The sequence below is a fragment of the Vulpes lagopus genome, chromosome 6 (assembly GCF_018345385.1).
Source record: "Vulpes lagopus strain Blue_001 chromosome 6, ASM1834538v1, whole genome shotgun sequence".
Lineage (NCBI taxonomy): Eukaryota > Metazoa > Chordata > Mammalia > Carnivora > Canidae > Vulpes > Vulpes lagopus.
In genome coordinates, this window is record NC_054829.1 from 84,263,839 (window position 1) to 84,276,679 (window position 12,841).

Genomic DNA, 12,841 nt, shown 5'->3' on the forward strand with positions numbered 1-12,841 from the left:
AAAAGTATAACTTGGTATCCAAACTAGTAATCAACATCATTTGTAATTTTTTCAAAAAGTGATTCGGTTTCTCCTGATTCTTTTCTTATACTTTTAAGGCAATCTGTCTATCTGTACACATTTAAGTTAATCCACATTTACTGATTTTCTACTGTGTTAAGTATTCTGGTAGGATACACTTTCTGTTCACACGTGAAAAAGATAGCATCTACAGAAAATATGAATAAAACTTAGAAATATCACAATTAAAAATGATTATTTTTACATGCTATTCTGAACCCAACCAAATTTCTTGTACAGCATGGAGACATATAGCTACAATCAATAGCAAATAGAACGGACATTTTGATAGTTTTCTGGTATGGTCACAGATACATGAAACAGTGGGCCTCTTTAGGACTATCTGAAGGTTACTTAGGATAAATAAATACCTCTATTTGCCCAGGACTCAAGGATTGTCTGGGATGTGCAGCTTGCAGGCTAAAATCTGGAAAGTCCCAGGTACATCAAAGCAAATTGGTCTGATTCCTATTGTGATGTTGAGAAACAAACAAACAAACCTAAACCAGCAAACAAAAAGGGGGATTCTAAAGGAAAAAACTCCAAGTGCTACTACTTTAGGCTAGTGATTAGTGTCAGGACATGATTACTAAGGAATATGCCTTGTTTCCGCTGTGGCCCATCACTGTAGAACAGACTAGTGTCACAGCTACCTTTGTAAATTCAATTATTAAATGACATGAGTTGTTTGAAAAGCCCACCGTAATAACCATTCTCAAGACTAGTACTAACTTTTCTGGGTAATTCTATTTGGAACTGTAGAAGGCTGCAAAAACCTCTTGAATGTCCACATCACAGACCAATAATCAGGTATCCAAATAGCTCATCACCAAGTAGATGCAATACAGATCATGGCAGATATTTTAAAGGTGATTGGTGGGGCAGGGGGCAACCTCCAGAATAAATTAAGCAGGAAGGGAATATATATTATCCTGAAAATGTCAGTATTCCCATATTTTCCATAAAAATTAGAAATTTAAAAGTATTTTCAATGTCATATATACCTTATTAGTGAAGTGACCTCAGATGATTCTTCTAAGGCAAGTTCCCTAACATGAGTTACAGAAGTGTTGGTCTGGGTCCGATGGAGCCAGAGCTCCTGGGCTCCTTGTCTACAGTCACAGGAAGTCCACTGCTATGCCTAGGATGGTACTGTGTTCTATACGCGTGTTATGAGGTGACATAGATGGAAAACACTGTTTAAGTTAGGCATTTCCTCAGGTTTAAAATTTCTAAAACATAAACCTCCTCATAGAGATGCTGTAAGTAGCATGAAGTAAAGTGTAAGAAAGATTAAAAGAATACAATGGTTATATTAAAATCTTATTTGGATACAGTGATAAATTTCACAAAATTCCAAGAGGATAAAAAAAGTAGTTACCAAACATAAAAACAACTTACCTGACCAGAGGATGCTAACAAATTAATTGTTGTCAGAAGCATCCAACCTCTACTGGCTTCTTCACTCTGATTGATTTCTAGAAATTGGACTATGGCGCGACTTGCAGCTTCTATAAAACCAAAGGAAAGACATAAGGTGGGGGGTATCACATATAAAGAGGTTTTTCCTTAAAACCTGCCGAAAAACGATCATTTAAGCACATCTTTATATCAACACAATTACATGCTCTATGTAAAATATGTTAAAAAGAGCAATATTTTAATGGTATATCTAGGCCCTTACAGTATATCATCAGATCAACACAAAAACACAGAAGTCAACCTATAGATTTTAGGGATAGTTACGTCATGAGCTAGTCAAAAAAAGTCATGAGAAAGGTAAAATTTGAGCTAAACGTACCTGGAAAACAAGGATACGTTTGTCTAGGAAGTGGGAGGGAAGGCAGGGAACAGAGAGATTAAAAGCACAGTATTAAAACAAAAGTGAAAATAGAAGACTGAGCCTAATATGCAAGATCAAGACAAAGAACTGTAATAACACTGGGTTAATATTCTACAAGAGCATTTTGAGAATTAGAGTCTAGTATCAACAGTAGTGATAGAAAATCAAAGCCAATTTAGGAAGGAAGGTAATCTAATGGCTGTATTTGACTCTGAGCAAAAGAAAGCAAATGTAGTTTTTTTGAGCAAAGTAGATGATGAAAGGATCATTCTCAGACTATTTAGTGGTGATGTGTAAAATAAACTGGAAGGGCAAAGACACCTGGTAGAGGTGACACAAATCATGAGGCTGCCACAGTGATACACGTGAGGAGGGACTTGAGCAGTTGACAGTGGGAATGGTGTCATGCACAGCATGGTACCATTGGAGCAACCTATGAAAGTAAATTTAGTCATTTACGGCTTCAGAGGTAAGGGAAAAAGGACAAATCCCAAACCATGTGATTAATTTCATCGGCATAGAGTCATCAATTTTTATATCAATAAAGGAGATGAATTAAAGTTGTCAGAAAAGAAGCCCATCTGTTCACATATCAAACCAACCTAATAAGTTGCTAATGTACACTTAACACACATGATAAAAATGCAAAATGCAGAATAAATAGAATTTAGGTTGCCTTAGAGGTACTTTTTTTCCTCCATTTAAGAAAATCAAGATAAAAGTGTTTCATCAAATAATTGAATGAATACAAGACTTACATAGGATACTATGCTAGGCATGTTTCATCTTTAAAAACTTTGAAAGAATATTTTAATAGTAAAAATAAGCTATCTAAAATTTTTCCTAAGTCTTAATTGTAGAACACTCTTTAAAGTACTTGAGGATTTAGCTCATTTAATCTTTACAAGAAACTTATGAGTTATTTTCTATTCTTAAACCTGTCATAATAATACAAATTGAGAAATGGAGAGGATGAGTAATATGCCTAGAACCACATAGCTAGTCAGTGACAAAATTTATATTCAAATCCAAGCTGTCTAGCCTGTAAGAGATAAAGATAAAGTGATTAAATAAAAAATTACTAGAAAAGAGGGAAGCCAACAGAAGCCTGGCTTATTTCTAATATTTCAACATCTTAAACGTGTTGAAATTATTGTATTCATATTTTCACTGATTTATACCCTCTTGCCCCTCTCTGGAGAAAAAAAAAAAATCACCATGGGAACTCCTTCTTGTCTGCCTTATTCACACTACCAGTCCCTAGTACAAAGTACATCTCTGGTACTAAGTGGGTCCTAGATACATATCTGTTAAATGAGTGAATAAATCAACCTAAAGAGATCAAAGAAGGACACTTTGAGCTCAACTTACTACAAACATCAAGAGTGTTTGAGTTTACTGTGGATAACAAAGATTCCTAAAAGTTCTGAGAACGGGAGTAACAATATAAAGAAAGCAACATTTAAGGCTAGTTAAATTTTGAAGGTCTCTCTAGAGAGGGAAGCAAACAAAAGAATGCCACTGGGAAACATTCTTTAGCAATTGTGGTTTGAGACCATTGGTAAATATGGATTTGCAAGTTTTCCTGCAAGCCTGTAATGGACCAGGTTTTAACACTACATTACATAAGCTCTCTTTCCTTGATAGGAATTAAATGCTCATGTAAGAAAGAGGACTCCTTTCCAGTGAGTAAAATTCTCAAAGGCTGCAATGCTCTGCTTTCATTTCCTAGGCTTCTGTACAAGTTAGGCAACTTTGGTGTTAAATTGTGCATTTTCAACTTCGTAACTCAACATACTAAAAAACTACTTGCAGTCTTCAAATTGATTATTCCATTGTGAAATCAATGTAACAAAATTCTATTTCATAACAACAACAAAAAAGCTGATTAGTAACTGAACTGGTCAATACCACCTATGCTTCTGACAGAAAATTTTAAAAAGATGCTGAAAAAATAAACAAAATTACCTTCCCGGTACAAAAGCTAGAGAGCTATAGATAAGACACATTTTGAGTGAATTTGAATGCTACCCATGTTTTTTAACATAATGCTATTAATGTTAAAAGAAAATTGGACAAAAAGGTATTTTCTGCTACTCAACAACTGCTATTCAGTAAGTTGTCAATTATGAACAATGAATGCTAATGCTTATTTTGAGAACCAAAACACCAAAAATGCACTCCTGGCTTGCAACAGTTCTATTTATCTGAGCAAGAGTGGGCATTTACACAAATGTGTGGTTTCTCTTGTGTTGGATGACAATGAATATTAAGGTATTCCTCAAGATCAGAACAGATAAATAATAGAGTTTTTAAAACTCTCAATGTTCTAATTGTTATTAACCATTACAACAATGGATTGATGACCTGATTAAATAATACACATGAAAATATACTGAAAAAGATCAAGATAGTGTAATTATTAACAGTATCTAATAACTGTACCAACTTAATAACTACTATTCTTTTCTGAGAAGAAATTGGAGAAGACCTCATTGACAAATGATCTTTACATAACAAATGTATTCATAAAAACTATTTTACTCTCACCTACTTTTTTCAGTATGTTGCCATTCAAAACACCTTATTGGGTTCTTCCACCTTTTATTTTAAATAAGTCAAGAAGCTCACAGTAAAAGTATTTAATATTAAGTGCCATCTTAAAAATATTTTTTAATTATACTAGAAAATAATTTTAAATTAAACCTCCACAAATTATAGTTTCTTAAAACTTTGAAATAAAGACACTTCTAGTTAAAAAGAAAAACTGCAATAGGAGCTTTCATTTTCACTAATATTTAACAAATACAAATTTATTTTTTTTTTCGAACAAATACAAATTTAAATGATTTAACTTAAGGTTGTAAGAGTTAATGAAAGGAACATATTAAAATTAACCCATCTTGAGAGTTGCCAATCATTTGATTCAAGCTTTAGTTTTCACACTGCATTTCAATACATACAGTTAACTGAAAAATACAGAAATGGAGTTAGCAGACCTCATTATTAAATGATAGCTGATTGACAATTTTAAAAGAAATTTACAGACAGAATGTAAGTGAATTCAGTTAGACAATATTGAGAACAATCAGAATGCAAAACTTGTTAGTGCAATACAATTTTTCCTTTGCATTTAAAGCATAGTCATTGTCAAATTTATGCAAGATTATAATGTGAAACACATCATAGTATCATTACATTTTTCATTAATGAAGAAACCAAGCCCTAAAAACTCCTTCCCATCTCAAAAAAACTTCCACAAGTTAGTCAGAAAAATAGTATTAGAACTCAAAGCTTCCATGCTCTTTTTTCATTTGATAATACACAACCACACCTTGAGAAAATTACCTGAGGGTGTTGTGGCTTTGAAATCCTTGGAGGACAGCGGGGCACACTGTTTTTCTGTTTAAAAAAAGAGGCTGTGTTGTCTACTTGGGGATTCACTATGTTATACTAATCCCACCACAGATGCTATATAAGACACCAATTGTGGTAAGCATCCACCAGCTTCTCCATCACCAGGCTGCTGCCCTCTGGGGATCACACCATTGTATTTAACAGCAGCACCTATTATGCAGTAATGCTATTAGTAATAAACTGAAGATACTATTTCACATGGGTGGAGATTTTTTGCTTCAATGACATAAACAGACCATATGCCCTTAGAACTAAGCAGACTGCATAGTCACACTCAACAAATACCTACAGGGGGTAGGAAAAAAATCTTAAACTCTATCTTGTACACAATATGACCACAAAATAATAATTTTTTTCAAATTAGTTGAGAGCCACTACATATTTTTAACAAAAGCCACATGGAGGGCAGCCCGGGTGGCTCAGTGGTCTAGCACCACCTTCAGTCCAGGGTGCGGTGCGATCCTGGAGACCGGGGATCGAGTCCTACATGGGGCTTCCTGCATGGAGCCTGTTTCTCCCTCTGCCAGTGTCTCTGCCCCTCTTTCTCTCCCTCTCTCTCTCTCTCTCTGTCTCTCATGAATAAATAAATAAAATCTTAAAAAAGAAATGCCACATGGAGGCAACAATCAAGAGAGAATTATGGGAAACAGAAAAAACGATAGTTGGTTGCCCTAATATATTACACATCAGTCCTTGTACCCATTTTGCAGGTTTCCATTTTTACTACATTCTGATGGATAAATTCAAACAACAGAATTGCAGATAAGCATACCTTCCTACTGAGATATCTACAATCCATGTTAGAAACAATCTGATAAAAAGACTTTATATGTGCTGGTAATTAGGTAGCAAACAAAGTAACAAGTACTTTACACCAAATTCAGAAGAGTCCTGAAAAAATAACTTTGCCATGATGCACAACAAATAGACAACAGAGGCTCAATTTTTAGAGAAAAATTATGTGCATATAAATTTTAGCAAAATTACTTTCAATGATAACTTCCTGTGAAATAAAAGGTCATGTAAGGTATCAAAAGTAGCCAAACTCATAGAAGCAAAAAGTAGAATGATGCTGAGGCCAGGAGAAGGAAGAGATGGGAGCTGCTGTTCAGTAAATATAAAGCTACAGTTACACAAGATAAAAAAGTCCGAGAGTTCTGCTGTAGGACATTTCACTTTGCGTGAACTGCGCCATACGCTAAGAATTTGTTAGGAGGATAAATCTCGTGTTATGTGTTTTTTACTGCAATAAAAATCAATCAGCAATCAGAAAATGAGAATGGGATATACAAGAGGTAAGATGACTCAGGAGCCCCTGAGTGGCTCAGTTGGTTAATCAGTGGACTCTTGTCAGCTCAGGTAATGATCTCAGGGTCCTAGGATCAAGTCCTGAGTCAGGCTCCACGCTCAGAGGAGAATCATCTTGTCCCTTTGCCCCTCCTCCCAACTCATGCTCTTCTCTCAAATAAATAAAATCTTTAAAAATAAATAAATAAATAAAGGACTCAGAATGTCAGAATGAACCTAGGGATCTTGAAAATGTTTTACTAGAAAAACCAAAAGATCAAAAAATCTCTATGAAAGTAGTTTAAAAAGATTTTTATTTATTTATTTGAGAGAGAGAGAGAGAGAGAGATCACAGGCAGGGGTGAGGGGAGAGGGAGAGGGAGAAGTAGATTCCCCACTGAGCAGGGAACACAATATGGGGCTTGATCCCAGAACCTTGTCATGACCTGAGCTGAAGGCAGACGCTTAACAGACTAAGCCACCTGAGCACCCTTCCATCCAAGTATTTTTGATAACAACATTATCCAAAAGAAATTTCCAATGTTCAAGACTAAAAATAAAATAAAGATTCCCCCAGCCAGAGTTCTTTAAGACTAAGGAGATACTCCAAAATTATGCTCTTCCCTTTTAAACATCAGTAAGTCTGGCTTTTCTATCACTATTCCAATTTTCAAAGCATTTAAAGAAAACAAAACAACCAAACAGAGAAATCCTATACCAAAAATCAGTAACAAAAAAACAAAAATCAGTATTGAGCATCTAATCTGTAACAAGTAGTTCTCTAGGTGATAAGGGGTGAACATAGCAGACTATAAAATTAAGTAAATGAGATACTTACAAATGACAAAGCTCTAGAAGAACTACTTAAGGTTAAAAAAAAAAGAACTACTTAAGGTGAGTGAATAAAATACTCACTGGTATAGGGATAGAGGATAAAAGTTCTATTTGAGATAGGGTGATCAGGAAAAGTTTCTCTTGTGGAGATAATACCTATAAAAATTGAACTGAATCTCAATTCATTGGATTCTGAAGTTAATAAATTTCAAAAATTTAAAACTAAAAATTATATGGAATTACATGATGTAAAAAATATATCTTAAAAATACCTGAGAAACAAGAAGTCACCAGTGCAGGAGAGGCTCAGGGGACTCTATGTGCTAAGTTTACAATTTCCAGTGAGTCTAGAATTATTTCAACATAAAAAGTTTAAAAAAAAAAAAAGCTCCTTGTGTAACTATTACCATATTAACAATAAGTCACCTTGTACTCCATTTAAGATACTTTTCAATACGTCAAAAAACCTATCCTATGTATGTGAAATCATAAAAGGATTTAGGAAATCGAATCTCTAGTGCAGAAAAGCATTTTTCTACAAACATGCAGATTAGGTATTTAAAGACAGAAACAGGAAAGCAAATATAAATACAGTTTGGGGAATATTTTATTCTAGAGATATCACTAAAGAAAGAAAATGCAATGACAGGAGTCAGTATAGAACAAAGAAATTTCCCTTCATGTTACCTGTTTAAAATAGCTAAAAAGGCATTAAACATACAACTCTTATAGTTAAGAGCAACTTTTTAGTTCTACAGGAATAACTGAAATCAGGAAAACAAAAGGATGTGGGTGGTGAAGGGAGAAGGCAAGGGTGGGAGGTTACCTTAAACTATCTTACTACCTTTCAGTGGACTTGCTTTAAGGACTGCAAGAATAATTAAATCATCCCACTTTAAAATCCATACATCAATTAATATAATGTACTACTTCCGAATTAGAGATTTAGTCCCTCATTCTAAAAACATTTTAATGGCTGTTGTTCCAAAGACTCCATCACGGGCTCCAGTTAAAGATGGAAGGTTGTGCACGTGCACTAGCATGTCCACAGCTATGGAATGAAGCATGCCCCTCTTCCTTAAATTCCTATGGTGATGCACTAACTCTTAATGTGATGGTACCACAGATGGAGCCTCTTGAGAGATAATAAGGGTTCAGATGCAATCATGATAGTGGTATCCTCATGATGAGATTAATGCCCTTATAAGAAAGACACCAGGGATGCCTGGGTGGCTCAGCGGATGAGCGTCTGTCTTTGGCTCACGGCGTCATCCTGGAGTCCCGGGATCAAGTCCCACATCGGACTCCCTGTGTAGAACCTGCTTTTCCCTCTGCCTGTGTCTCTGCCTCTCTCTGTGTGTCTCTCATGAATAAATAAATAAAATCTTTTAAAAAAAAGAAAGACACCAGAGCTCTCTCTCCTCCAGCTGAAGCCACATTAAGAAGGTACCATTTGCAAGTCAGGAAGAGAGATTTAACCAGAAACCAAGCATGCTGGCACTCTGATCTTAGACTTTCAGGCTCCAGAACTGTGAAGGAAAATTTCTGTTATTTAAGTCACTGGCCTATGGTATTTTGTTATGGCAGCTTGAGCAGATTAATACACCCACTAAAATGGTTATAAAAGGATTTTTCAAAAAGCCTAAACCCATAAGGACAAAGAGAATAGGAAAGATGAAAGCAACATTTTGGATACTAAAATAGGAGAGAGGTTAGTGGTAACTGATTTAGCAAACTCTAGAATCTTAAAGCAAGCACAGGAAAAATGAAAAAGCAACTAAACTACCACAGAACCCCCAAGAGGCTCAGGAACTGGTGGCACCAGGTACCTTTGGAAGCACAGGTAAACGTGGGAGTGTATGCAGAAGCTCTAGTATGCTTAAGAGCAGCAACAACCTCACCCCCCCGCCATCCCACTATGTGGGCACCAGACCGAAGGTCTGCTCACTAGAGAGAGACTGTGCTGGAGCTGGGGTGGGAGTGAGGCCATCACACCAGGCACAACTGCGGACCTGTGGAGATCAAGCAGAAGCTTACACACTGAATGCAGAGGGTCCTCAGACGTTTCCCTACTTGGCTTCCAAAATGCTGAGAGGCAGACATATATCTTCCAAGGAGAAACTGGACATTCACTGGGGACTCTGTCTAGCTCAAGGGAGACAGTCAACAGAACAGCCTAGCAAGATCTCACTGGGCTGATGCCCACAGTTTCAAGCCCCACCCACAACTGCAGAGCTACCCAGCAGCTTTCTATGGCTCCATTCTTACACAGGAGCAGATGGCCAAGCAAGTTCTCTAACCTCAAAGGCAGACAAAAGCAAATTAACAAAAAAGGCAACCTGAAAGAAACAGAGCTAAAAAGAGAATCTATGAAAGAATAGACACCAATAAAAATAAAAAAAACTCTTAGGAATTAAAATTATGTCACAAATGAAAAAAAAACCTCCACAGAAGGGACAGATGATAAAACGGATAGAGCCAAAAACCAAAAAATAAGAGAAAATAAGAAAATGGGAGGGACAATCTCAGGAGTACATCTGACTAGAAAAAGAAAACTGAGTGGAGGGTATTATTATACAAATAATTCACGAAATCTTCCCAAAATTAAAGGATGTGACTCCCCAGACTTCAAGGTCTAATAAATACTCAGGGTAATGTATAAGAATATATGTTCTATGGGCACCTGGATGGCAAAGTGCGTAAGCGTCTGCCTTCAGCCCAGGGTGTGATCCTGGAGACCTGGGATCGAGTTCCGCATTGGGCTCCCTGCATGGAGCCTGCTTCTCCCTCTGCCTCTGCCTATGTCTCTGCCTCTTTCTCTGTGTGTCTCTAAATAAATAAATAAAATCTTTAAAAAAAAAAAAAGAATATATGTTCTAAGGCATGTTATCAAGAACTTTTAGAACAGGAGCCAAAGTAAGGATCCTAAATGCTCCCGCCGCCCCTGAACCCCCCACCAAAAAAAAAGAAACAAAAAGCAGGTCACAGAAAGAAACAAGAATCTAGGTAGCTTCAAATTTCTTAATAGCAGTCAGTGTAGGAGTTTAGAATATGAAGGAGAAATTATTTTAAAATTCTCTCTCATAAAATGATACCCACCCTAGAAACTGATATCCACTAAAAGTGGGATAAATGTAATGCAAGCTGCAAGATTTTCCAAAATGATCAGAGAGCTCACCACAGGCGACTGGAAAAGGACTGAGAGCTAAGACACCCCCTTTAACTGACCATGTCAGGAAGTTGTTAGACCTAAACTCAACTTCCCATGACACTGGTAGCTTCCACTCTCTGGTAGGAGGGCCTGTAACTTCCACTGGGCCCCAAAGTCTCCTGGAGCGAAACAGTATCTGCAAATGGCTCCTACAAACATCCAACAGATATTCAAATCCAGTACTCAAGTAGCCTACATCATAAGAGGTGTGTTTATTTATTCACTGATAAGATCAAATTTGTGCTTATACTTTAGGAATGGAGAGGCATTAAAGATTTTTCCAAGCACACTTTTCTGTGAGATAATGCAGGTGGTGCACCTGTGCCTTCTTTTCTCTTGCTGAGCCCCTGGTTTTAGGTTTCCCCCCTCTGCAGTAAAGTCATGATAGATGATGTGTTGTCCTAAGCCCTGGTACCTGATGGGCTGTGAGCCTAAAGACATCACTTCCCTTGGTAAAAAGAAAGGAACCCATCTTAAACAGTAACAGTCAAAAAATTTTTCACTAGTGGGATTTCTAAAAAACAAAACAAAACACACACACACACACAACCCAAAACTGAAAATGGTAACTCCCATACATCTTTTCTCAGGAAGCTGTTGGAAAAGATGCCTTAACAAAAATGAGAAAGTTGGTTTGAGAAAAAAAGATGTGATGAGATTCAAGAAACAGAGGCTCCATTCCAAAGAAGTGGAAAGACATCCCAGACAATGTGAATGGAAATGTGAAAGGGACAGCTGTGCAGCTGGCCTACAGAGCAACCACCATGGATTAATGAATTAACCTAGCCAGGAAGTTATGGAAGAGCTATTTCAAGAAGATGAAATTGACAGAGTATCTGATGCCTTCAATCATATTAAGGGGAGATTCAGAAAAACATTTTAGCAACAGGGGATGAATGTGTGATGAAAATTTAGAAAACTAGTAAATAAAAAATAGGCAATTATTAACTCAGATGGAGGTGGAAAAGAAGTTTTCAAGAAAAGAAATCACAGCATACCATACAGCTCATCTCAAAATAGTGTTTTCAAAGCCTAAACAAGATAATATTGATCTAAACAAATAATGAGAGAGCAGTATTAGAGGGGTCTAGGAAGCAGGCATGTACAGCTAGTGGCAAGGAGTTTAAGAGAGTGAAAGTCTCATTTTCTTTTGTGGGAGTCAAACGACAATGTCTAAAAGTGAAAAAACAAGGGCATGCACTGTAAGCACACTATTTAGAGACACAGAAGTAAATATCAAAAAAAATTTTTTATAAGTAAGAGTGAGAAGTGAAGTTGAACTAGGATGATGGAAGAGAGATGCTGTTTTCAATAAGCCTTTTAACTATAGGACCCTTAAAATATGTGCCTATATCATGTTAATAAAAATAAAAAATTTAAAAATAAGATTATATAACAAAAACATTACTGTTACTATTGGAAAAATAGTAATTTGATGAGCTGAAAAGAGAAGTGATTGCCCACAGGGACATTATAAAGAGAATTTAAATCACCAATTTATTAGTCTAAATGCTTCAATAAGAAAGCTATCACTCAACCATTACAAAACCAAAATAACAAAATAAAACAAAGTAAAGATAAAAATTCGTCAGACATGTGGTTAATTTAGAAAATGACTAATAGTAAATAAACTCAAGAAAACTTCTCTTAATATTGGATAAAGGAAAGCTATTTTTAAAAGTTTAAAATTACCTAATTATGAGTAAGCATTTATAAACAGCTTACTGTGCATAAAGATTATAGGTTAAGGACCCAAGCAGTTTATGGTCTAATAGAAGATAAAGACGCACACACAAATAACCACTGGTGGAGGTGAGAAACAAAGAGCAGATCTAAAGAAAAAGTTTTTCCTTTGATTAAGGGAATCAAGAAACATTCCATCAAGAGGTAGGATTTAATCCAAGCTTCAAAGACTGAGACATACTGGTGTGGCGGGGGTCTCCCTTCTGGGTAAAACACCATAAGTAAGGGATAAAATTAAGTGCACAGACATGTTTGGGACTATAAGAACATTGGTTTCATTGAAATATAGAAAACAAGAAATAAAAGGCAGACTAAAAAAAATTCGTATGGCCAGATACTGGGTTTGCCTTGAATGTCATGCTAGGAATCTGGATTTTTGCCAGAAGGAAACAGAGTGTTCTTGGGAGAGCAGGGGCAGGGATGGTAGGTCCAAAGACAATGGCCTT

General features: G+C 36.2%; 1 protein-coding gene across 9 annotated transcripts in view; it reads right to left on the reverse strand.

Moving 5' to 3' along the window:
* The window catches only part of WDFY3 (WD repeat and FYVE domain containing 3), a 271,593-nt gene that overhangs the window by 153,610 nt on the left and 105,142 nt on the right, over positions 1-12,841 (reverse strand). For 6 of the 9 annotated variants that reach the window (XM_041759517.1, XM_041759516.1, XM_041759514.1 and 3 more), the window contains 2 exons: positions 5,252-5,305; positions 1,462-1,571 (listed from right to left, as the gene is read on the reverse strand). In XM_041759517.1, the coding sequence (XP_041615451.1) occupies positions 1,462-1,571; positions 5,252-5,305 (164 nt within the window). The remainder of the gene's footprint in view (positions 1-1,461; positions 1,572-5,251; positions 5,306-12,841) is intronic. The other 3 variants (XM_041759518.1, XM_041759515.1, XM_041759512.1) reach the window with 1 other exon arrangement.